At 39.0% G+C, this 27,186-nt stretch overlaps 1 protein-coding gene across 1 annotated transcript in view; it reads right to left on the reverse strand.

The window, feature by feature from the left end:
* Ankrd31 (ankyrin repeat domain 31) overlaps positions 1-26,774 on the reverse strand; it is a 162,877-nt gene extending 136,103 nt beyond the window's left edge. The window contains exons 1-4 of the mRNA XM_052742836.1: positions 26,671-26,774; positions 21,920-21,993; positions 9,673-9,782; positions 2,691-2,731 (exon numbers count right to left, since the gene is read on the reverse strand). Coding sequence (XP_052598796.1) covers positions 2,691-2,731; positions 9,673-9,782; positions 21,920-21,993; positions 26,671-26,774 — 329 coding nt within the window. The remainder of the gene's footprint in view (positions 1-2,690; positions 2,732-9,672; positions 9,783-21,919; positions 21,994-26,670) is intronic.
* Positions 26,775-27,186: the final 412 nt, after the last annotated feature.

Genomic DNA, 27,186 nt, shown 5'->3' on the forward strand with positions numbered 1-27,186 from the left:
ATATGGGGTCATTTCAATTTTCTTTTATCTGTTAAGACTTCTTTCGTGACCAGGTATGTGGTCAGTTTTGGAGAATGTTCTGTGAGGTGCTGAGAAGAACGTATATTCTTTGAAATATTGTAGATACCTGTTAGGTCCATTTGATTCCTAACATGTTAGCTGCACTGTTTCTCTGTTTAGTTCTCGTCTGGATGATCTGTCCATTGGTGAGTGGGGTGTTGAAGTCCCCCACTATTAATGTGTGAGGTTTGAAGTGTGATTTAAGTGTTATTAACGTTTCTTTTTACAAATGTGGGTGCCCTTGCATTTGGAGCATAGATGTTGAGAATTGAGATATCATCTTGGTAGATTTTTCCTTTGATGAGTATGAAATGTCCTTCTCCCTCTCTTTTGTTTCAGTTTGAAGTCTATTTTGTTAGATGGTAGAATAGCTACACCAGCTTTCTTCTTAGGTCCATTTGCTTGGAAAATCTTTTTCCAACACTTTACTCTGAGGTAATGTCAATCTTTGATGTTGAGGTGTGTTTCATGTATATAGCAGAAGGATGGATCCTGTTTTTGCATCCCTTCTGTTAGCCTGTGTCTTTTTATTCACAAATTGAGTTGATTGATATTGAGAGACATTAATGACCAATGATTGCTAATTTCTATTATTTTGTTGTTGTTGTTGTTGGTGGTGGTGGTGGTGGTGTGTGTGTGTTGAGAAGTTGGGTGTAATTCTACTAGGTCTACCTTTATATGTTACTTAGTCTTTGTCCCTTGCAGCTTTTAATATTCTTTGTTCTGTATGTTTCATGTTTTGTTTATTATGTGATGCAGGGACTTAATTTTTCTGATCAAATCTATTTGGTGTTCTGTAAACTTCTTGTCCCTTCATAGGCATGTCCTTCTTTAGGTTAGGAAAGTTTTCTTCTATTATTTTGTTAAATATATTTTCTGCACCTTTGAGCTGGAATTCTTCTCCTTCTATTCCTATTATTCTTAGGTTTGGTCTTTTCAGATTTCCTGGATGTTTGGTGTTAGGAATTTTTTAGATTTAACATTTTCTTTGATCAATGAATCTATTTCTTCTATTGTATCTTCAATGCCTGAGATTCTTTCTTCCATCTCTTGTATTCTGTTGGTAATGTTTGTGTCTATAATTCATATTTAATTATCCAGATTTTCCATTTCCAGAATTCCTTCTGTTTGTGTTTTCTTTATTTCTTCTATTTTGATTTTTCAGGTCTTGAACAGTTTCCTTCACCTTTTTTCCCCTCTTGGCTTTCTTGGCATTCTTTAAAGGATTTATTGATTTCCTCCAATTCTTTGCTTGTCTTTTCCTTGATTACTTTAAGGGATTTTTTTCATTTCCTCTTTAAGGACCTCTATCTTCATAAAGTTGTTTTTAAGGTCGTTTTCTTGTGCTTCAGCTGCGTTGGAATATTCAGGTCTTGTCATAGAATAGCTGGGCTCTGGTGGTGCCACACTGCCCTGGCTGTTGTTGATTATATTCTTATACTGGTGTTTAGGCATCTGGGTTTAGGATGATTATCAGTCTAGGTGCAGATTTCTGAGTTTGTCTTTGTTGAATAGGTGTTTTGTTCCTTGGTTTCTCTTTCCTCTTTGGTCTTTGTGGCCTGGATTTCTGGTGGCTGGTGTGACCTCTGGTCCAGTAGAGAGTCTCTGCCCAAGTTGGGGGGCTGGCCTTCTGGTGGCTAGCTTAGCCTTTGGTGCAGCAGAGGGTCTCTGATCTTCTGACTGGTGTGATCTGTACCTGTTCTTCTAACTCGTGTGGCCTGTTCTTCTGACTGGTGTGGCCTGTTCTTCTGACTGGTGTGACCTGAACCTGATGTCTTTCTGAGTTGGGGGCAAGGCCTGTTCTTCTGACTGGTCTTGGCCTGCTATCTTAATCAAGCAATGCCCATAAAACTCCTACCATTACATTGATATAAATTTCATGTATACCAATTCCAGGGCCTCTGGAGGAAGGATGATTATCGAAAATGGAAGAGTGATGTATGAAAGAATGTCGGGCAGCCACAATGGAAGGTCTCTACCCAGAACAGATGCCTCCCCAACTCCCACCCCCTCCTTTCCTACCTTCAAACACATTCTTAAGTAAAATTAGCATCATTTCCTTTTTACAATTAGCACACAGCACTAAAAAAACCAAGATGACTACTAGTATTGTTCGACACAGTTGCCTTAGTTCCAACTAAGGCCATTAAGCATTTTACTTATCATTACTGAGCACTGTTGGTGCAAACGCAAACCCCACAGAAAGAGGCAAGTAATATGTTAGTATTATTAATAGAATAGCTTTCTCAGGCTACCTAAAAGAATCTCAGGAACTAGCAAGGAGTCTACAAGCTGTATTTTGAGAACCACTGTTTTTCAAGAACTGGAGGGATATGAAGTTTCATTACATCAAAGGCTCTACAAGCTCTTCCTTTATGCTATGCTATAAATTCACTTTTTAAATAAGATGATCAGATAGAAAAAAAAGTTACTCTAATCTAATTCAAGTTTTCATATGAAATTAAATTTATCCTGAATGCTTATAAAACAATCTATATTTACCCCGCTAACATTCCAGAATATATAATTTTAAGTCTCATAAAAACCCAGACTCATGTTAGCTGTACAAACAGCAACAAAATAAATACCCTATAATATATATAACAAAGCCACAAGTCATTATACTTAACTGTAACAGAACTTGATTTTGTGTTGCTTCATCTTGAGGCTCCTAGGGGGAAAAAGAGTATGTTTTTTGTTTTTGTTTTTTATTTCCAAACTAAGAAATGACAATCTAATGAAAGAAATCAAAAGCATAACACTCTAGAGAATTTTTACATTAGTATTTCTTAGCTTTTTTATTTTTTTTATTTTTTAGATTATAATATAGTTATCTCATTTTCCCCTTATCTTACCTCCATTTAAACTCTTCCTTATATCCCTCTTTGCTCTTTTAAATTGGTGGTCTCTTTTTCATTAATTGTTGTTACCTACGTGTGTGTGTGTGTGTGTGTGTGTGTGTGCATTTCTAAAGACACAAAATGTAACATGCTCAGTCTGTATACTGTCACCATTTGGTATTGAACAACCAATTGGTGTGCTCTTTCCTAGGGAAGACTACCTCTCCCACTCTCAGCATTCCTTATTTGCTTATAGTTCTTTGTGTAAGGTTGAAACTTTGTGAGCTTTTTTTATTGTGGAAAAAATATACATAACATGTGTCATCTTAAATATTTTTAAGTGCATAGTTCTGGGGCATTAAGGAACTTACATTTTGCACAACCATTACCACCATGCATTTCCAGAACTTTCTCAACAGACATTCCTCAGCTCAAACTCGATGTCTTTTAAACACAAATTCCCCATTTCCTTTTATCTTCACCCATGGCAAGCTACTTTCTGTCTCTATGAATTTGATTCCTCTAGGAATATCATGGAGTAGGAACCATACAGTATTTGTTATTTTGTGACTAGCTTATTTGACACAGTACAAAGCTGATCCATGCTGTAGTATGTATCAGTATTTTCTTGTTTAAGGTTGAATAACTTCCGTTGACTATATAGCACATATTACTTATCCACTCATCATTTATGAACACTTGCACTGCTTCCAATATTTTTGGCTATTGTTAATAATGAATGCTGCTACAGAATAATTCTGCTGTGAACATGAGCATAAAAACTTACTTCAGGTCCCTATTTTCTCTTCTTTCAGACATAGATTCAGAAGTGGAATTGCTAGATCATATGGCATTCTATTGCTTAATTTTGGGAGGAATTGCCATTCAATGTACCATTTTACATTCATACCAGCAAAGCACAAAGGTTCCAATTTTAGGACATCCTTGCTAACCTTTATTTTCTATTGTTTGCTTCCTGTAATAGTCATCTTAATGAGTGTGAAATTGTCCCCCTAGGGAGACTTAGTTTGCATAGCTTCTTGTGCTGATTAGTTGTTTGTAAATCTTCTTTGGCAGAATATCTATTCAAGTTCTTTGCTATTCCCCTTCCTTTTATTTCTTTATGGTATTGGGGACTGAACCAAGGGCCTCATATATTCTAGGCAAGCACTCTACTGCTAAGCTGTAACCTCAGCCCTCATTTTAATTCTTTCACCTTCAGACAGTTTTCCAGTATGGTCTTGAATTCACTATAGTCCAGTAGTCCCTGAACTTGCAATCTTCTAGTCTCAGTGTCCTGAGTATGAGATTTTACAGGGCTATCCCACCATGTCTGACCCTTCTCTCATTTTCTAATTGAATTGTTTTTGTTGCATTACAAGAATTCTTTATATATTCTGGATATTAATCTTGTGAGAGCCAATGCTACATTTTAAGTTTTAATGACTATGCCTAAGAGACCCATGAAACAAAAATGCCTCTGATCTGCAAGCCTCTTGCCTAAGGGCAGACAGTTCCTGAAATGCTGGAGGCTGTTGTTTACGGGAGATAACAAGCCACGTGTTTTCACTCCCCTAAACAAGTTTGTCTGATCCATCTGCACTGGATGTGCTTGACCATATGTGAGCGGGAGATACACAGGCTGGAGGTACATCAGGATGTATGCTTGACCCTGATTGGACCTGATGGGAAATGCAATGAATTATGGGTTTCCTTCCTAAGTTGCTACAAACGGTGATTCTGGGCCATTTCCCAGGACGCCAGGTATGGACCTGGCCAGAGCCCATCCACCTAGTCAGTATTTAATTAAAGTTTGCTTCAAATTTGGTACTGTGGTAATGGTCTTATTCTTGATCAGTGAGATTAACAATCTCATATCACAAGATTTGCAAATATTTTCTCCCATTCCATGGACTACCTTCTTACTCTATTAAAGTATCCTTTCATAGCTGAATAGTTTTTAATTTTTATTACATCTAATTTAGCAATCTTTTTCTTCTCTATACTTAGAGCGTTATTGAAAAAAATCACAGTTAAGCCCAATGTCATGATAATTTCTATTATATTTCTTCTAATTATTACTTAGTTTATGTATTTTCCTTAACTTACTTCTATAAAATAAGTTATTACTTTTCTCATTACTATGACTAAATACCTGACAGAAGCCAGGCAGTGGTGGTGCACGCCTTTAATCCCAGCACTCAGGAGGCAGAGCCAGGTCTACAGAGCGAGATCTAGGAAAGGTGCAAAGCTACACAGAGAAACCCTGTCTCGAAAAAACAAAACAAAACAAAAAAATACCTGACAGAAGCAATTTAAAACAAAGGAAGATACTTACTTTGGCTCACAGTTCAGAATATGTAGTAAACTATGGCAGGAGAGTTACAGTGGCTAGGCACTGGGGTGGCAGGAATTGTGGCACAGATTGCTTACATTTAGTAGACTAGGAAAAATAGTGTTGGGCAAGAACCTCCTGACCTCTGACTCACTAGGCTTTACTTCCCAAAAGGTTCCACAAGCTCCAAAAATAGTGCTCTCTGCTGGAGACTGTTGGGGTATATTAATTTAAAGTGTGTTACTTTTGTTTATGTTACATTTGTTTAACTCTGTGAAGCTGTGCTACCATGCCTGTCTAAAACACCTGATGGTCTAATAAATAACTGAATGGCCAATAGCAAGGCAGGAGAAAGGATAGGCAGGGCTGGCAGACAGAGAGAATGTCTAGAAGGAGAAATCTGGGAAAAAGAAAAAGAAGTAGCCAGGGAAGGAGGAGGACTCCAGGGGCCAGCCATCCAGCTACACAGCAAGCCACAGAGTAAGAGTAAGATTTACAGATGTAAGAGAATGGGAACAGTCCAGAGGGAAAAGGTAGTCAGGATAATTTAAGTTAAGGAAAGCTAGCTAGAAACTAAGGCAAGCTAAGGCTGGGCATTGATAAATAAGAATAAGCGTCTAGGTGTGATTTATTTGGGAGCTGGGTGGCGGGCCCCTCAAAAAAGAGCAAAAACCTCCAACAATAGTGCATGTATGAAGTTATGCCACTTGGGCTGATAATATTCTGCCAAGTAGCCACAGACTAACAAACACTCCAATGCCAGACACAAGAAATCTTCTTTGGAGTTGTTGATCAGGGGAGTTCACGAGACTTTCAAAAGAATAGAGGATACTGCTGCTGCCCTTGAATGCCTCCAGGGAGATGAAGGTGAGTCCTTATTGCTAACCACACCATTCATGTCAGACACAAGACCTGGCGGATCTAAGCTGGATCTGAGGACAAGCTTTCATAGCATCAGGAGGGGCAATGGAAGCTTCCAAGGGAGGGAAGCAACCAACAGTCCTACCTAGTGCAATGCTTATGGACTATAAAGACAACCAGCATGGTATGATAGCCCTAAAGGTGCAATAGTGGCACTTAAATCTTAGTGGTAACCAACAGCTCTCTAATTCAACTTAAGGCCCCTTAGATGGAAAGAAACCACGCCTGATACTAAAAACCTAGTCAACCACCAAAGGCTAGTGAGGTCATGGATCTTAGAAGAGAACATAGTACTGCCATTTTACAAAACCAGCAAAATTCCTAACTGCATTCTAAATATCTATCCTTACACCCATAGAAAAGTGTAAATTTCAACCTTCATCAAAGAAACTTCTCTCTGCAACCAAAGAAGACCATTATGGAAAAGCACAATTAATTAAAATACAGAGAAAAAATGATGGTGGGTGCCCAGCCACAATTGATACACCTATAACACAACTTTTGCAACTAAGGCTTGGGGAACATCACAGAAGAGATGGCAGAAAGACTGTAAGAGCCAGAGGACCAGGAAAGTTGCTGTGAGATTATAACTCTTAGAAAGGGCAGGGACGCTTCACTTACGATACCTCAACAATACTGGTACCTAAACAAGACTGGAAGAAGCACACCAATATACATATAACATGGAAAGGGGAACTCAAACTACAGGCAACTAAGGAATGCTGAAAATAGGAGAAACAGTCCTCCTCAGGGAAGGGAGAAAATGTTGTAATATTTTAATTTAAAAATAAAGTGAAACTTTAACTTACAAAAGCTTGAGATAACAGATACAATTATGAACCTACTATAGCTAGCCAAAGGTAATCAAAATAAAATCTTTCCCCCTTGTTCTATGATTTTCTTCAAATAAAATAAATGTTTCAAAATTTGAAAATAAATCACCTCTATCTTCTCCAATTAATGTTCATGCTATTCACTGATTATGCAGCCTACAGACATCAGAGTTATCTACACAAGTCCCATGTGTATGTATATCCTTCTACTCAAAACTCAAGAGACTCAAAGGTTAGAAGACAAAACTAGCCTCATCCCAGAATCAGTTTACTAAAAATGTACCTACATGCTTCTAGATACAGCTACTAAGGAAATTAGAGTCCCTTCTTATAGTTCTTAGTCTCATTAATAAAATAATTTAAGAATGGACTCAAATGGAAACTCAAAAAATTGATTAGCATTTAAAAGAAAAACCCTAGGGCAGACAAGCTGTAAATCTCAGCAGCTAACCAGAGCATGGAGAAAGGGGGTAAAGTCAACTTTGAGATTAGTTGGCACAGCAGTCAGCCACACAGCATAAACAGGAGCTTTAGAGGAGTAAGAAAGCCCAGGGCACAAAAATAGGTAAATTAGATAGATAGATAGATAGATAGATAGATAGATAGATAGATAGATAGATAGATAGACAGATGATAGATAGACAGACAGACAGACAGACTGAATGACTGACTTAGGCTCTGAAAGTAAAAGACAGAAGAAAAGAAAATTACACTTTTTTGAGTCAGACAGACTAAGACAAACTACATGAAAGTTCACAGGGGTTGTGCCAGGAAGTGAGAATTCTGGGAAGGAAAAGTATAGTATTTCATTAAAATGATACTCAGGTGTGAGGAAACCCACACACACAAATGCATGTGCACCCCCACACCCCCACACACAGAGAGAGAGAGAGAGAGAGAGAGAGAGAGAGAGAGAGAGAGAGAGAGAGAGAGAGAGAGAGAGAGGTGTGAGTCAGGTATAGCAGCAATCCCAGTATTTAAGAGGCAGAGGCAGCTTCCTCACCATGATCTAAGGATCTCGTTAATGGTAAGCCAGAATAAACCCCTCTTAAACTGCATATGTCAGGCATTTTGCCCCAGCAATGAGAAGTACCTAATACATGTGTTGGCTCACTATTCTTTGAAACAAAAACTCCCTGCAATGAACACCCTCTGGGTCTATTAACGCCCATCAACAGTTCCATTAGGCAAAATGATGCCATGATAGTCCCAGGCTGACCATTGAAGGTAAGAACTCCTGCCCTGAATGTGGAAGAAATATGTCTTTTAGGAGTCTAAAGCCAGCTCCCCAACCCCCAAGGAAACAGACAATAAAAACCCAGACTTCAAAAACCCTCCATGCAATGCTCATTCTCTAGCCTGCTGGTTATCTGTGCCTGGACAACACACCTTTGCTTTGTCCAAGGTTTTCTAATAAATCTTTGCTTAAAAAAAAAAAAAAGGAAGAAAGGAAGGAAGGAAGGAAGGAAGGAAGGAAGGAAGGAAGGAAGGAAGGAAGGAAGGAAGACTCCCAAACTCAAGGCCAGCCTGAGCTATGTAGTGAGTCCCAGACAAGCCTGTAGTACAAAGTAAGATCCTGTCTTGAAAACAAACGTATACATGTATGTATCTTCCCTTCCATTCCTTAAGACTTTGAAGGTAGATGTGGTGATATTTTATTTGTGCTTTAATAAATAAAGCTTGCCTGGAGATCAGAGAAAAAAGATCAGCCATTATAAGTAAACAAAGAAGTCAGGCAGTGGTAGCACACGCCCTTAATCCTATCACTTGGCAGACAGGATCTCTGTGTGTTCAAGGCCACACTGGAAGCAGCCAGGTGTGATGGCACACGCCTTAAATTCTAAAACAAATTAACCATGGAGGTCTGTATAGACAGACAGGAAGTGACAGAGCTATGTAGGAAGAGGAAGTGATGTAGCTGAACGGAGAGAGCAAATCAGATGGCAGAACAGCAAGGCATTATAGACATGGGTAGAAAGGAAGTAACTCACATTTGGAAGCTGCAGAGCTGGTGAGGTAAGGTTGGCTGGTGGCTTTCCCTACTTCCCTGATCTCTCTAAGGCTTTCACCCCTATATTTGGCCCCATGTTTTTAATTTACTAAGACCATTTAGAAATTCATCTACAGGTAGGTATCCCAGGTTGGCTCACTTAATCAAGCCAAAGTGCTAATTAAATTATGCCCTACTTCCCCCAATAGTTTTGCACTAGGGAGAAGCAAATAACTCTTAGATTATCTACACACACACACACACACACACACACACACACACACACACACACTCACATACACAAGACAACAGAGGGTCTTTAATGCTGTATATCTCAAATTACACCACATAAACTTATATTCTCTTCACAAACTTTAAAATGAACTGATACAAAATAGAAATGAAAAATCCTAATTATTATATCCTATGTCTAACCTCTGTTCCTTTACTACGTTATCATCACTGAAAAAGGAAATCAAGAGAATAAAAGGGGAAATATTTTAAATTCCCTGTCCTAAAACAAATGACCTTCATCAAATTTTCAAAGAGATTGAATGATTGCTTTTTAAAGGTATAATAACTGAAAAAAGGAAGAGAACCAAAACAGTAACAGACAAAAAACCTTATAATTAGTATTTTACCAGATAGTGGTTCCAGATTTGATAGGCATATGTTCAAACATCTTCAACGCACCTGTAATACCAGGTCCTCACTAAGAGTCAGCATCACCTTATTTTTATTCTTTTGCTCTTGTGAATCCTTTCCGAGTTTGAGCCCAAGGTGAATCTCAGGAGAAGGCATGCCTATAATGAAATATAATTAATCAATCACTTGAATTAGTTTTATTATTCCACTTTTAGATGAATTCAAGCATTGTATAAATATGGTAAAATGTCAATTGACAAGGGACTAATGTTATATGCTATTAAATGGTAGGGTGAATGTTTAGTATATATGAGTCCTGGACTGAGCACAGTCCAAAAGATTATATATCATAGTTTTTTAACTGTGACTTTTATATGTCAATATTTTTTAATTATTTCTTGGTAGGGGGTCATGCTGCATTGAACAAAACAGTGCTTGGTATTTCTTGGACTCAGGATGAAGAGATGCAATGAGTATGTACAGAAAATTTTATACACTAGAACTGGGAAGATGTCTTGATGGATAAAATGCTTATTGTCATTTTGTTAAAACAGCCCAAGCTCAGACACACCTTGTCATTCAATATAAAAAGTTGCCTCAGAAGTAACTATGTGATTTCTTCCAAATACACTAATGTACTAATGGTGCAGAAATAATCACACAAATGAATTTACATACATGCACAAAGATAGGTAATGTGGCATGGCCCAGCAAGATGGCTCAGTGGGTAAATCTGCCTCCTGCCAAGGCTGACCACCTAAGTTAAAATCCCTAGGACATACATGGTAGAAGGGAACCAACTCTCACAACTGCGCTCTCTCTCTCTCTCTCTCTCTCTCTCTCTCTCTCTCACACACACACACACACACACACACACACACACACACACATAAATAAACCAATTTATAAATTTATTTAAAATCAGAACCATAGTATTTTAAACAGAATAGAATGGAATACTCATTAAATCATATTAGGACAATTAGTTTACTACTTGAAAAAATAAAATTAGAACTCTTCTCTTCCCATATGCCAAAATATTCTAAATATATTAAGCATAGAAGAATGAAAGCAGGCTAGAGATACAGCTCAGCCAGTAGAGCACTTATTCACCCTAAAAGCACCAGGACATGAGTTTGGCCCTAGAACACATGTAAAAATGCTGAGTGTAATGGCACATGCTTATAATCCCAGCACTGGGGAGGTAGAGACAAGATGATCTCTGGGGCTTACTAGACAGCCAGTTTAGCCTAACAAGTGAGATCCAGTCTGAAATGCAGACAGCATTTCTGATAATGAGACCCAAGGCTATCCTCCAATCTATATGGGCACATGTGTACACACATGTGCGCGCACACACACGAACACACACACACACGCAAACAAATTTTAAAAAAGAGAGACAAGAGCTTATCACTCAACCTGTGTAAAAACTCACTTCAAAATCGATTAAATACCTTAATATAGGACCAAAACTTTGAAATTTCTATAAGAAAATGCTTCAAGATTCAGGCATAAGAAACAATTTTCTAGAAAGGACACCAATAGCACAAGAAATAATCTCAAAAATAGTCAAATGAGATTACATGAAAATAAAAAGCTTCTGCACATCAAAGGCAACAATGGCCACAGTGAGGAAACCACCTACACACTGGGAAAAATATCTCTGCCACACATTGGATATAGGATTAATATCTAGAGTATATAAAGAACTTCAAAAATTAAACACCAAGAAAAATCATCTAATCAGAAAATATGGTGATACACACCTTTAATCCCAGCACTCAAGAGGGAGAGGCAGGTGGATCACTTATCAGATCTCAGCCAACTTGGTCTAAACAGTGAGTTCCAAGATAGCCAGAGCTACATAGTGAGGCACTGTCTCAAAAAACCAAAACCAACCAACCAAACAAAATGTACTGACGAACTGAATAAGAGAATTCTCAGTAGGACAAACATAAAGAGCCAATAAATATTTGAAAAAAATGTTCAACATCCTTAGCTGTCATGGACATGCAAATTAAAAGTGCTGAGTTCCAGTTCACCCTAGTTGTAAGGATTATCATCAAGAAAGCAAATGCCAAATGCTGGTGAGAACTGGAAAAAGAGGAACCCTTATATACTACTGGTAGTACTGTAAACTTTTACAGCCACCATGGATGTTCCTTAAAAAATAAAAGTAGATGGCCGGGCAGTGGTGGCACACGCCTTTAATCCCAGCACTCGGGAGGCAGAGGCAGGCGGATCTTTGTGAGTTCAAGGCCAGCCTGGTCTAAAGAGTGAGATCCAGGAAAGGTGCAAAGCTACACAGGGAAACCCTGTCTCGAAAAACCAAAAATAAATAAATAAATAAATAAATAAATAAATAAATAAATAAATAAATGTAGAATTGCCATATGACACAACTATAACACTCTTAAGCATATACCCAAAGGACTCTAAATCAACAAATCATAGAGATACTTACATATTCATACTTACAGCTGCACTATTAACAATAGCCAGGAAGTGAAAACAGCCATCAATAGATGAAGAAAATGTGGTGCATAAACACAATGCAATGTCATGCATTCATAAATAAAAATGAAATCACGACATTTGCAGGAAAAATTAATGAAACTAGAAATTATAATAAAGGAGACACAGAAAGACAAATCCTGAGTCAGTGAGAAAGCTCAGCAGGAAGAAGGGCCTTTTCTCTTTAGGTAGGGATCCACGACAGGTTGCCTGAGGAAAAGTCCTAAACACCTCCCTCAGGCTCCTGAAGACTGGCTGTGGGAATCATCTAACTCTATATAGTAAGTCTGCTCCTGGCCTTAGAAACCATACTTAGCCCAAGCTGGGCTGGAAACACTACTGATACCCCATTTGAATGTTAACGATGAATTGTCTAAAGGTTTCCCTAAGACCTAGACAGCTGACCTGACAAGTTGGGGGTAACAGGAAAAACAGCTTCCAAAACTCAGTAAATAAGAGAAACTAGATTCTCACACCTACTACATTACCAATGACCTAACTCTCATTGCAAATACAAAAAGTATGAATAACCAAAAAATATGTCTCCTCCAAAAATTATTCTTGCACAGTAATGTCCCCCAAGGAAAGTGACTTAAATGACATACAAGAAAAATGATTTCAAAATAGCAATAATAAACAAGATCAAAGTACTCAATAAGGATATGATAAATGTTGAAAACAAAAACAGATGAATGAAATAATAAAAGCAATTCAATATATGAAAATGGAACTTAAAAACCAAGTAAAACATCTGAAAAAAAGCCAAAATAAATTAAAAGTTGAAATAAAAAATTAGGAAATTCAAACAAAAATTTCAGAGTAGAGATTCACTGATAAATTAGATCAAATAAAAGAGAGAACATCAGGTCTTCAAGACAAGTAAATGAACAGGATCAGATAGAACATTGAAGGCAGTGTAGAGGAACTGGATCAGAGAGAATGTTGAATTTATACACACACACACACACACACACACACACACACACACACACACACACACACACACAAGAATGGAACTTGCAGGAAATCTGGAACACTATAAAAAGATCAAATCTACAAATAATAGAAAAAGAAGAACAGAATAAGGGCCCAGATCAAATGCACAGAAAATATTTTCAACAAAGTCACATAAAACTTTCTTAATCTAAGGAAAGAAATGCCAATCAAAGTCTAAGAGGCATACAAAATACCAAATAGACAGAACCAGGAAGAAACTACCCAGATCATATCAAAACACTAAGTTGTAGAGGTTTATCCCTCACTCCCACATTTCCCCAAAGTACTCTTGAGTAGGAGCAACAGGAAATATTAGTTAGAAGGATACAGGGGGAAGAAACAGATAGAAAATATAGGATAGCCTTGAGAGGACCTGGATCCTAATACATCAGGCCTTGACTGTCTCTGCCCCAGGGTACTTAAAGAAATGCAAAGGGGTGGAACAAAAGACCGCTCCCCAGCACAGTCAAGTGCAGACCATCTCAGATACCTGCACTCAGGCCCATGGTCCAATCATCCTCTCTATGCAGACATGCTGGGTAAAGCCACTAGGAAAAATGAGCTCCAACAGGTCCCCCCTTCTTAACACATAAAAAACAACTCCACATTAAGAGCTCACAGCAATCTCCATAGCTGTCACACCTCCCTGTATGGGAGTAGAGGATGATAAAGATGGCATTTCTTTTTTGGTATGTGTCTAAGATGACTACAGCAGTCTTAGTTACATCCAGCCCTTTCTAAACCAAAAAACTCTTGATGCAACTGTATCAAACTTAAATACTTCCTTAGCTTCATCATTAACGTAAACAGGTTAACATAATTCTAACATAAATATTGCTATACATAGTTACAATTCTCTCAATCTTAAAGCAAACTCTTAATAGAACCATTTGAATTTCTTGCTAACAAAACATAGGATAAACTTCTGATGTGTTCACATCAAACTTAAATACTTCCTTAACTTCACCAAACCATGGTGCATTAATACCAATAGATTAACATAATAACTCTAACATGAACATTACTATACACCATTATAATTGCTACAAACATATATTCAAAGGCAATATTCTCAATATAAGCATTGATACTTTCTGACAAACCTACATACAAAAACAATTTCTTAATATAACTATACAAAACATAACATTAATTTACTCAAGTAACATTAAAATGTTTTTTTAATTAAACAGACTGAAGAATATTAACACTCCCCTTTTTCTTTATAATTTTTTAGAAAATCCAAGCTTCTCTATTTAAACAGTTGCATTTTCAAGTAGTTCCATTTTTACATAAACAGTCCCATAAAAGTTTCATTTTTAACATAAAACAATTCATGAATCACCACAGTTAATAAACCATATATGCATACACAAAACTGCATCTTGAGCCTAAGTAGAAAAAATAAATTTCTCCATTTAAACAGTTCCATTTTTAACAAAAATAATTCCATAAAACAGTTCCTACATCATCACCATAAGTAAATGCAAAATTTTCCCACTTAATGAAATCATTACTGTCTATTTCATTTCTTAAGTCCCAAAATTCAAATAATAAATTCTGGTACCAGCCTTCCAAATATGAAGAAACTCATAAGCAAAACCTTTATGTAGTTTTATCTTATTTTTTAAGTTCAAAAAGTTCAAATAAATTCTGGTACTAGACTTCCACGTCCAAATATGAAGAAACATTTTAAAACCAAAACTTTTTGCAGTTAACAATTTAAGTTCAAACAAGCATCTCTGAAACTTTTGTTCTCTGGCCAGAGACATTTTTAGTTATAGTAGCATTTTATAAGAGTCTTTCCTACAGGGTGAAAGCTATTAGTTACATAAGAGTTGGTTGGTGCAAAGCGCTCTCAAGAGAGACTTTCTTTTAGCTATCAAATAGAAACTGCAAGGTTTTTGCTGGTAGCTCAGGTTTTTCTGTGCTATACTGATGTTCCGTGGATGCCTGGCTGTGGCTGTTGTGCTGGCTCTGGCGTCTGCTTCTAAAACCACTCAGACTGCCAACTTGCAGTCTGCTAGGGACACTACCTTCTGTGTCCCAGGTTCCTTCGCCATAAACATTAAGCATAGACTTACATTCAACATATACTTATATATACTTCTTAGAAGCTTATATTCTTAAGGAAATGCTATAGGACTACCTTAGAACATTTATTTCTTATGTTCATACAAGTTTATATTTGTAAAGAAATTCTATAGGACTACCTCAGCAAATATATTACTACATGTCTGAAAGAAATTCTATAGATCCGTTTTACAAACTTATATTAAGCAAATACTCTGGGTTACCCTTAGCAAATATCTAACTTAGCAAACACCTAAAAGATTTCTTAACAACAAGACAGAGAGTAATTTTCTTCAGACTTCATTTCAAACCCAAAAAGTGAATGAGAAGAAAAGAGAATGAGAAGAAAAACCTTCTAAGGGGAATAATGTATTTTTAAGTGACTTAGCTCTGTTAAGACTGTAATCCTTGGGGTAAAGATATTTTTTCCCAGTTGTCTTTCTCGCCAGGCTCTCTATCAGCTGTTCCAGGTCCAACAGAGAGTTACTCTGTGGTAAATGGCTTCTTAGCTAGGGACTGTCCCTTTACCCAAATTCATAACAGCTTCCCTGTGCCATAATTCAGACAAACATTTCTGTTATAGCAGAACTTTTGGTTTGCTCTACTGAAAAGCTTTGATTCAGGATGAGGATGAAATTTCCATATTGAACTGCCATAAAGCTCTTAGCAAAAATTTCTTGCACAGCTATTAGGCAATATAAAACATTTTCCCAAAGGAGTCTGTATATCAGATCCTCTGCTGGTCAAAGGCAGAGCAGCTCCTAGCTCCAATTCTCTTTAGCTTTTTATTGGAGCTGACATTCCTCTGTTCCACACTCATTAGTTCTCAGAAGGTAAGATTAAGCTTTCTAACATTGCTTTGAAAAGAAACTTCACTTTCAGTTGAAAAAAGTTTTTCCGGGCAGTGTCACCATCTTTAGCAGAAAAACTACCTTTCCCAGAATGCATTTCTCTACATCAGTCTGCTGTTACAAGTAACCTTTCAGATTCCATTTCCCATAGTTCTTTTCATGTCTGGGAGTCAACTTCCAGCTCCCTTTTACCATGCTTGCTTTTGTATTGAAAAATCAAGAGTAAACAAGTTTTCTTTGCTTTGGGAGGTTTCTTGAGTCAAAAGATTTCTGCTCTCCCTGAACTGGTTTTTGTAGGTGTTTTTCTTTCATCATATATTGGCCCCGGATCAGAATCACACCTGCCTCATTAGCGCTCATGGAGGTAGACATTCCTGATACCAACATTTCCTTGGGCTGTTCATCTGCCCCAGCCAGTCAGGAAAAAGCAACGAAAGCACTTAAAACAGAACTTTCCCACAGCTCCTTCAGAGAGACTTTCCCTGATAGATATCTAATCCTGCTTGTTATTAAGGGAGGTTTTTGTAACCCCAAGCTTGAATTAGGACAGGTGTTATTTCCCTAATCAGGCCTTTCACCTGACCCTCTGTCCAAGCAGGTTGTGTCTACTCACATATACTCAGACCATGGCTTATTGCCAGAGGGAAAATACGCTTCAGGGCTTCACTCCCTCTACTCACTGGGAGTCAGTGGGGGAAACTGAAAGTGCTCGATACAAAGCTTTTCTCAGAGAAATTTCTTTTGGCAGCCATGAATACTGTGTAGTCTCACCTACCAACCTGGGGCTTTTAGTCAAGCAGGCGACTGTGCTGTTCCCACTGGTTCTGGCTTTGCTTATATGCTAGCAGTTTTTCCCTTGGGTCCTGCACCTTACTGACTCAGCTCCACGCTCAAGGAAGCTGTTGACAACTGTAGGAACACTAGCATCCCCGGACTGCACTTAAACTCAGAGGTGCCAGCTAATCACTTCTCAGTTGTTGGTTAGAAGTGAGGATACAATGCTAGCAGGGAGGGTTTGCACTACTTCCGGGGATCTTTGTGTTAGAGTGATTGTGAGCAACCTTTTCATTCTGATAGACACTCACCCAGATGTAGCTAGAGTTCTCCTGCCTGGCCCACAGTCAGGACAAATCTCTCTCACCTGCCAGTCCCACAGACGCTCAGACCCAACCAAGTAAACACAGAGACTTATATTGCTTACAAACTGTATGGCCGTGGCAGGCTTCCAGCTAACTATTCTTACAGCTTAAATTAATCCATTTCTATAAATCTATACCTTGCCACATGGCTCGTGGCTTACCGGCATCTTCACATGCTGTTTCTCATCGTGGTGGCTGGCAGTGTCTCTCTGACTCAGCCTTCCACTTCCCAGCTTTATTCTCCTCCTTGTCCTGCCTATACTTCCTGCCTGGCCACTGGCCAATCAGTGATTTATTTATTGATCAATCAGCAACACACTTGACATACAGACCATCCCACAGCATTTCCCCTTTTCTTTCTTTTTTTTTTTTCAAAACGGAAGGTTTTAACCTTAACAAAGTAAAATTACATATAATTTGGGCGTAGCTTCTCTTACTACGTCCTGCTGGAGGGGGCCCTGTATCTTATGGGGACACAAAGAAAATTTTAGGATTATGGAATAGTCCATGAGGCTGTATTGTCTGAGCCAGATGCCTTCAAACCATTCTGGATATTGGATCATCTGGGCCTTGGTGTCATTAGAGACCTTTCAGGGGGTCTTGGCTGGTCAAACCTGATGTATCTTAATCTGGAACAAATCCATAGCCTTTGGCTTTCTGTGGGAACAAAAGCAGAGTCTCCTTTCCAAAGCAACACATGCTTACATCCAAATTTTGAAGTCAAGGTATCTTTAAAATATACATATTGGTTTAACTCAACAGCTTTTACAATCAAATGTTTTTCTGCAGTTAAAAATCCCAAAGACAACACAATCCAGATTCTCTGTGTAATATTCATCTTTACACGGCTTATTTTTTATATTAATTTTACTGTCTCTTTAAAGACTTTATTTTTTAAAACTATGTATGTTTATATAACTGTATATATCACCTTTTTTGTCTCTTTCAAGCCTACGTATATTTTACACACATTGTAAACTAATACATCTGAATCTGTCTTATTGTGAATCTATTGCTTTAAACTGCAGCAGCTGTGGCTGCTGGCTCCGCCCACCTCAGCTTCCCAACATGGCGGCAGTATGTTTACCGCCAGCTCTGGGAGCTATCATGGGTCTATACTTTTATCCAAGCAGCGTGTAGCCCAGAAACCTCTTTTTTTGTTTTATACTAGCAAAGGCTAAATCCACCATACAGCTTAATGTGCCACTTGCAGAGGCCTCATTCCCGCCATACGGCGTGCACGCTAGGAACCCGCCAGTAGCTCAAACCAGCAGCTGCTGCTCATTTGAAAGAGACAATTAGGAAGCTGTTTTTAGCTCCGTTTTAGAATCTTTTTTCTCAGATTTTAGGCGGAAACTCTTGCCAACATGTTGGGCGCCATTTGTAGATGTAACCAACCTTCTTATTAAATAAGAAACACAGAACCAATGCAAAGAAGAAAGCCAAGAGGTCAGAACTAAGAGCTAAAACCTTACCCCTCCTCCTGCGGTGGTCCTACCTCTCCAAACCAGAGCTACCTTCTGTGTTAAAGTCCTTATATAGAATTTCTGTTCTGCCTTCTCATTGGTTGTAAACCCAACCACATGACCGCCTCCTCACTACCTGTCTGTATAGACCTCCAGGTTTTCTATAATTGGTATTGAGATTAAAGGCATGTGTATCCAATAATGGCTGTATCCCTGAACACACAGAGACTTACCTAGCTCTGCCTACCAAGTGCTGGAATTACAAGCGTACGCCACCACTGCCCTGCTTTCCTATGGCTTGCTAATAGCTCTGACCCCTGGGCAACTTTATCTATTAACATACAAATAACATTTTAATACAAATAAAATATCACCATACCCAGAAACAGCTCCTGATGCCTCAGCTGCAGCCATAGCTGAGAGGCTCAGCTTTTACTGCTTTGTCCGAGCCTGCAGTTTCCTGCCCCACTGGGCTCTCTGTGGCTCTTAGCCCGCACTCTCCCATGTGTTTCTTCAGGGGATTCTGACTGCTGGTTTTTACTGGCTTGACGAGACAGAACTTAGAAGACAGGTTTTGGCCTGTTCCAAGAGGTTTGTTTTTTTCCTTAGATCGAATCACAGATGATTTCCCTATAGAGGTCCAGGTGAATCTAATTTTGCCCTTACTGAAAGAGAAACTGAGAAAGTTCTGAAAAGCTTTTTAGTTTTTTAGAGAGAGATTAAGTTTTTTCTAAGAAAGATTTTAGTTTGAGAGAACTTCTGTTCTCTAAGCTTTTGACTTCATGGTCAAGAGGAAACTAATTCTGTTGGTATGATGCTGTAAAAGTGCTCTCAGGCACTGCTGGTGGAACAGAGAACTTTTGTTTCCATCCACACCCACTGCAGGGGAAATCTCTTCCCTCTGCTACTTGGACTTAGGATTTTAGCTGTCCCCAGGCCAAAAGCTTCCACAGGAATCTTTTTTCTGCCCAATAAGTTCAAAGAGGAGCTTTTATCTGCCCGGTAAGCTAAAAGAGGATAGTTTTTTTTCCCCAGTTTGCATTCAAAGCCCCAAAGTTAGAAAATTACAGACTTAGTTTCTCTGTCTTATCCTAAGTTTCCTTTATTCTATTTTACTAATTTTTTCTACACTACCTTACTCTTCTAAGTTTTTTATTTATCCTATATTACTACACTCTACCTTCTTTATTTTTCATAGAAAGAAATTAAGAGAGACAGAAGAGAGAAATCTTGATAGAGAAGATTCTACACTGTAGCCTAATACTCAGACATCCTTCCAGTCCATTTTTTTCTTTTTCTCTTGAAGATAAACCCCCCTGCCCTATTTAACTTTTTCCACTACAAAACCGGACCATACCTCTTCAACTGGCAGTACCTTACTTCTACTTTCACCAAGCACTCTGGATAAATCTAAATCTATATCTATCTATCTATCTATCTATCTATCTATCTATCTATCTATAGATAGTTATTATTTTCCTCAGGCCCTGTTCAGCGGCACCATCTTTGGGGGTTTATTCCTTACCCACACATTTCCCCAGAGTACTCTTGAGTAGAAGCAGCAAGAAATATTAGTTAGAAGGATAGAGGGGAGAGAAACAGATAAACAATACAGGATAGCCTTGAGAGGGCCTAGATCCTAATCCATCAGGCCGTGACTGTCTCTGCCCTAGAGTATTTAAAGAAATGCCAAGGGGTGGAGCGAAAGACCTCCTCCCAGCACAGCCAAATGCAGACCATCTCAGACACCTGCACTCAGGCCTGTGGTCCAATCATCCTCTCTATGCACACATGCTGGGTAAAGCCACTAGGAAAAATGGGCTCCAATTGTAAGTTAAAGAACAGAGAAAAGATATTGAAAACACCAAGAGTGAAAAATCAAGTCACATAGAGAGGCAGGCCCATCAGAATCAACTGCTGATTTCTCAATGGAAACTGAAAGCCTGAAGGGATTGTGCCAATGTTCTATAAGTTATTAAAGAGGAAAGATATCACCACTATACCCAGAAAAATGATTGGTCATGATCAAAGGAAAAGGAAAATTTTAAAACAGATTTTTAAAAACTATGACCAGCACAGGATACAGAAAGGAAGGCTTAGATCTGAAGATCTTAAAGCATGCTTAAGAAGACACAAGAAATAAACAATTCCAGGACACTGAATCAAAGTGGTTTAACAAGGGTAACAAACATCAAGAATTAACACACGTGGTTCAGTAACTCGTAATATCAATGGTCTCAAACTCCAAAATACACAAAGACTAACAGACTGGATCAGAAAACAGGATCTGTATTTTTGATGCTTCCAAGAAAGGCACACCTCACAACCAATAGCAGACACCACCTTAAAGTAAAAAGGTGAAAAACATATATCTGACAAAATAGACTTCAAATAAAAACTAGTTAGAAAATATGGGAGAGGCACTGTATACTCATTAAAAGAAAAACCACAGGATATTATAATCCTAAACATGTATGTACCAAACATAGTAGCACCCAATTTCATAAAAGAAACTCTGTTAGACTTAAGATCACAGATGGATTCCAACACAGTGATAGTGGGTGATTTCAATACTCTGACTTTCACTAATAACAGGTCATCTGAAGAAAAAAAAATAAATAGAACTCTGTAGTTAAATGATATCATAAATCAAACAGACCTAATGGATATTTACAGGACATTCTGCCTAAACACCAAAGGATACACATTCTCAGCAGCCCATGGAACTTTCTCTAAAACAGACCACATACTGGGATACAAAACAAGTCTCAACATGAGGATTTCACAGCCTAACTTGATTATACATGAGGTTGTCCTTCCAAATACATGTAAATACATAAGCAGTTACACACACACACGTCTTATTGATGAGAGATAAATAGGAACTATAATGACATACATGTATGAAAAGGCTATAAAGGAATTCTTACTCTGTGTTCTAAGCTTTAAAAACAAATAATAAGCCATGAAAAAATTTTTAAATGTTATTTTGTACTTTTACAAATAGGTTTTAGAGTTAAGCTAGAGATTAGAAGATGACGAGAAGAGCTGTCCAGGAGCCACCTCAATACTTCTGGACCCTTTCCAGGAGCTCTACATAGCCTCTGGAAGCTATAGCTCCCATTGCTATCCCTATCACAGGATCTTTTATAAATGCATGTAAGAAATTGTGTAAAGAAGAGTAACATAAAATAAAAAGTTAACAGAATGATAATACTTGGGACACCGACAATATCTAAAGTTTTTTTCTCACCTTTCCACATTCCATTTACACCAGGATGAAGAAAGATCTCAGATTTCGTAGGTGTGTATCGATTCATGAGCAACCTTTTAAATGCAAAAAAGAAAACACAAATTAATTAGATATTTCCAAAACAGAGTAACATTTAAATTATCATTTTTGTAAATTAAGTTGCTGAAATTCTTTTATACTACTATAAATACTTATATTTCAAAGTAGTATTTCAGAAACATTAACTCTAATATAGAATTTATCCAAGGAGAAAAATGTTCACTTAGTCATATTCATTTTACAAATATTTTGTCATTATGTTTGATTTAGGGGAACAAGAGACAGATATTAATAGCACTTGATTGTCTTTAGTTAGGATTGTCTTAGTTATTGCTGTAATAAAACACCATAGCCAAATGCAACTTTGGTAAGAAAGGATTGATTTCAGCTTATACTTCCATATCCCAGTCCTTCATAAAATGAAGTCAGGGCAGGAACTCAAGCAAGGCTGGAACCTGGAGGAAGGAGCTGAAGCAGAGTTCATGGAGGAGTGCTGCTTACTAGCTTGATGACCATGACTTGCTCAACCTGCTTTCATATATCATCCAGGAGCACATGCCTAGGAGTGGTACTGCACACAGTGGGCTAGACCCTCCTACAGTCTTCTATAGGTGCATGCACATCAATACACACATTCACATTCACATACACATTTTTTTTAAAGAGGTGCCATTTTCAAACCAGTGAGGACAAAAGGGGCATTTTCGAAAAAATTCTAGGGACAAAGAAGGAAATATGGAGGACTTTGTATTACTGTGATTGAATTAAATCCCTTTTAATTATGTGACAAACTTCAACAGTTCAATTATCAAAATCACAGCTATATGTTATGGCTCATGCCTGTAATCTCAGCACTTGGGAGACTAACCTAGGCAAAGTCCTTAGAGTTGAAGGCCAGCCTGGTCTATACAGTTATAGGCCAGCCTGGAATAGGAGTGACAATCTGTCTTAAGAAATCAAAATCACAAACATTCCATGGATGCAGTATTTTAATAATAAAGCATAACTTTTTAATATTAGAAAGATGAAACACTGAAAAAGTATTATCCATTAAAAAGGGAGTGAATTTAACAGACTGAACTAAAAGGAAATTTTCCAGGTTAAAATCTGATTAGAGATTTAAAACAATTTTCACTGGTTATTAAAAGTATAATGAATTTTTATGACAATTAGGGTTTCAATTTTATGTGTATAAAAACTTTTGCAATTCAGCCCTAACATCATGTTGAGCTTTTAATTCAATTAAAAACATCTAATTAAAACATGCTTTCAACATAATGGTCTAAAGACAGTGTTTAGCAACAGTCTGTCTTCATCATAGTAGAACCTCCATTTTGGCACAGATCTTGATCAAAATGGCTACTTTCATGAGCTAATTTAAGTGACTATTTAAGCCTATGTCTCCTATGCTTTGCTTTTTTGCTCTGACCTTCCCTTAGGTTATTTTTTTATCACCACATGAATATAGTGCTAGTATGTCCCTGAGGGACAGAATCAACACCTATCTTTCAGGCTAGTTAGGTCAAGGTAGCCATTCATTATACATAATTCTAGCGCTAGGGAGGCTAAAGTTGGAGGACCTTGAGCTCAAAGCCAGCCTGTGGTACACAGAAACACCTTGGTTTTGTTGTTGTTGTTTTTAAAGGGAGGGATGTAAATGGACCTAAAACTATACAGTCTGATTCTCCAGGAGAAAAAATTTAAGTAGAAGTTCAGGGGTTTGGGAGACTGTATGTCAAGATCTAAAATGCACATCAAAAAGAAAGCAAAAGAAAAGAGATTGGGGACCGGCAAGATGGCTTAGCAAGTAAAAGCATTAGCGACATAAACCTGCCAACCCGAACTCCATCCCCAGAACACAACAAGTAAAGGCACAAGGAAAAGATGGAGTCGAAGAATTGTCCTCAACCTCCATACGTGTGCCACAGCATAAGCACCCACACACACATCCTTCGTGCACATACATATACAATAATAATTTTAAAAAGGAAATTAGATTGGGATAGGAAAAGACTATTTAAAGAAACCGTCTTCAAGAAGCTCAGATAAGTCAAAACAAGTAAACAGAAAATGTCATTCCTGACGAAAAAGATGAGAGGAGAAAAATAGCTCACACGTAAGAGAACTATAATCCAAACAGATGGGGGCAATGCAGCCACTGTTAAGGGACAAAACAAGACACTTTCCAGAATGGCAGATTATGAAACTCCATGATTTATTAAAATATTCCCTGGGTGCCAACAGGAGTAAATACTACTTGTGTGTACATTTAAAAAAAGGGAGTGATGGTGCACATATACAATCCCAGCAGGATTATTGTGAGCTTAAGGCTAGCTCAGGCTATATAGTGAGACCCTGAAAGGAGAAAAGATGAATGAAGAAGGGAGGGGGAGGGAGAGGGAGGAGCAGCAGCAGCAGTAATCTGGGTAATATTCTTTACAACCTTCGCTCAGCGCCCCCAAATCTAATCAGTCACCCATCTCCTACCAAAGGTTTGCTGAGGTTTCTCTAATCTGCCATATTGCCTCCATCCCCACTACTACTTCCTTGTCACTTTCTTATCATTCCAGTCTGTAACGGATCTGAAACCTGAGCTCTCCAACCTTGCTTTGCAGAAAGGATTTCTTGCTTCATTAGTAAGAGCTTTAAATAGACACAGAATCATTTTTTTTTCACTCTGTAGACCAGGCTGGACTCGAACTCACAGAGCTCTGCCTGCCTCTGCCTCCCGAGTGCTGGGATTAAAGGCATGTATCACCACTGCTCAGCTTAGTTGGCTAAAGCGCCTGTCTTGTAAATGCAGAATTTTAACCCCCAACCTCAAGTCCTGAACTAGAATCTTTAATTGGTTTTTCTAACTCTTTTCTCTTTGGCTCTTTTGGGGGCTGCCACCCAGCTCCCAAATAAATCACATGGAGTCTTATTCTTTCTTATGAAAGTCTGGCCTTAGCTCGGCTTATTTCCGGTCAGTTTTTCTTAAATTATTCCATCCACCTTTTGCCTCTGGGCTTTTATCTTTATCCTATATACTTTTCTTTATTTCTTACTCAGTGGCTTCCTGTGTAGCTGAGTGGCTGGCCCTTGGAGCCCTCTTCCTTCTCTAGTGCCTAGCTCTTTCCTCTTCCCAGATTTCTCCTATTTATTCTCTCTGCCTGCCAGCCCCACCTATTTCTTTCTCGCCTTGCTATTGGCCATTCAGCTCTTTATTGGACCAATCAGGTATTTTCAACAGGCAAAGTAACACAGCTTCACAGAGTTAAACAAATGCAGCATTAAAGAATGCAACACATCTTTGCATCATTAAACAAATGTTCCACAGAATAAACAAATGTAACACATCTTAAAATAATATTCTACAACAGGAATCTACAATTTAACAGGGCCCAGGTGACTCAAAAGCGCATAAAAATGTAAAGCCCTAGTGTAAGGCATGCAAGGCAAACAGAAATCTGATTAGGATACTCCTCCACTTAAAACTGCATAAGCATCCTATTAAGGTCTACACAGGATGTATGTGGCATCACTCGACCTCACCTGGATCCCTCTTCTGTCACCCCAATCTATTTTACAATTCTGAAAGATTTAATTTGCTTATATATTTCAAAATGCATAACTCGGTGCTATGTTCCACCTCTACATCTACACCCACCCACTTCCTTATCCAGGAATACCTCTTCGTCACATGACTAAATCCTATGCCACCTTCAAGCTTCTACTCAGAAGTCAACCATAGCAAACTCTGACAAACAACTAGATTGTGTGAGGTAAAAGTTCACCTGGGCTGCTAAACCCACATCCCTAGACTTCAGATATTATACTGAAGTTATTTAAGTGTTTCTCCAGGCCTAGTTTTCTCAGAGGCAGCAGCCTCTTTTTTTTTTTACTTTTTTTCCTGCACCTAACACTGAAAATATGTTCAAGAAAGGCTCTGATAAGCTGAAGTACTTTCTTATTTTTTTTAAAAAAACAACTTATTTATATAACTATTTGTGTTCATTGGTGTTTTACCTACATGTAGGTCTGTTGGGTTCCCTAAAACTGGAGTTACAGACAGTTCTGAGCTGCCATGTGGGTGCTGGGAATCGAACTTAAGTCCTCTGGAAGAGCAATCTGTTCTCTTAACCTCTGAGCCATCTCTCCAGCCCCATACTCTCTTATTCTTATAACACGTTTCCAGTTTAATACAAACCTGTTTCCCTGTTACAGGTTTGGTTTTTTTTGTTTGTTTGTTTTGTTTTGTTTTGAGACAGGGTTTCTCTGTGTAGCTTTGCGCCTGTCCTGGAGCTCGCTCTGTAGCCCAGGCTGGCCTTGAACTCACGGAGATCCACCTGGCTCTGCCTCCCGAGTGCTGGGACTAAGGGCGTGCGCCACCACCGCCCGGCTCCGTTATAGTTCTTAAGAAGTTCTGTGAACCATCTCCCAGGCCAAAGCTCAAGTTTGGGTGAAGCAGTCCTTGTCCAAAGTACTTGGCCCCAGGATAAGACAAACGGCTTTTGGAAATGCCATAAAACCACCACCATCATTCTGTTTCCAGCTGGGCTTGGAGGCCTGACGGTGGCTGATACTTGTCAATGCTCACCATGACCGGCCCCCAAGGCTCTAATCTCACCCACCAGCCCCGTCCTGCTGGCGGCCATTTCCACTCAAACCCATAGCAAGCCTAGCCCGACAGCTGTGCAGGGGCTCCGTGCTCAAGCCCTAAGGGCGGTCACCTTCTCCAGGGCAGCTCCTCCTCTTCCGGTTCGTTCTCCGTCACCGACCCCTCAATCACTGTTTCATCACTGTCACTGTCTGAGGCCTGGGCACCTTTCTCCATCTTCGCCCCTCCCTCAAGGGTTATTAGTCTCCTCCTCGAGTTCCTCCTTATCCGCAAGCAAAAGGGCTTTCCGCGGAGGGAGGAAACTGAGGGTTTAAAATAACAAAACTAGTGACCAGAGGAAAGGCCTCGCCGGGCTGCGGAGGACGCCAAAACAGACGCGCGCAGCATGGTCGTCGACGCACGCACGGGCTAGCCGGAGCTCGTGCTGATGCCCGCCACCAGAGCGCAGCCGCACCACACGTCAGTGCAGCGCGCGCAATCCCGGGGCCCGCCCCGCCCCTGGCTCCCGAGGCCCCGCCTCTGGCTCCCACGCCCCGCCCCCTGATGCCCCAGGCTCAGTCGCTGGCTCCCAAGCCACACCCCTAGCTTCCGAGGCTCCTCCCTGGCCCCAAGCCCCGCCCCTAGCTCC

Source organism: Peromyscus californicus, unplaced genomic scaffold, assembly GCF_007827085.1.
Source record: "Peromyscus californicus insignis strain IS unplaced genomic scaffold, ASM782708v3 Scaffold_18__1_contigs__length_77618521, whole genome shotgun sequence".
NCBI lineage: Eukaryota > Metazoa > Chordata > Mammalia > Rodentia > Cricetidae > Peromyscus > Peromyscus californicus.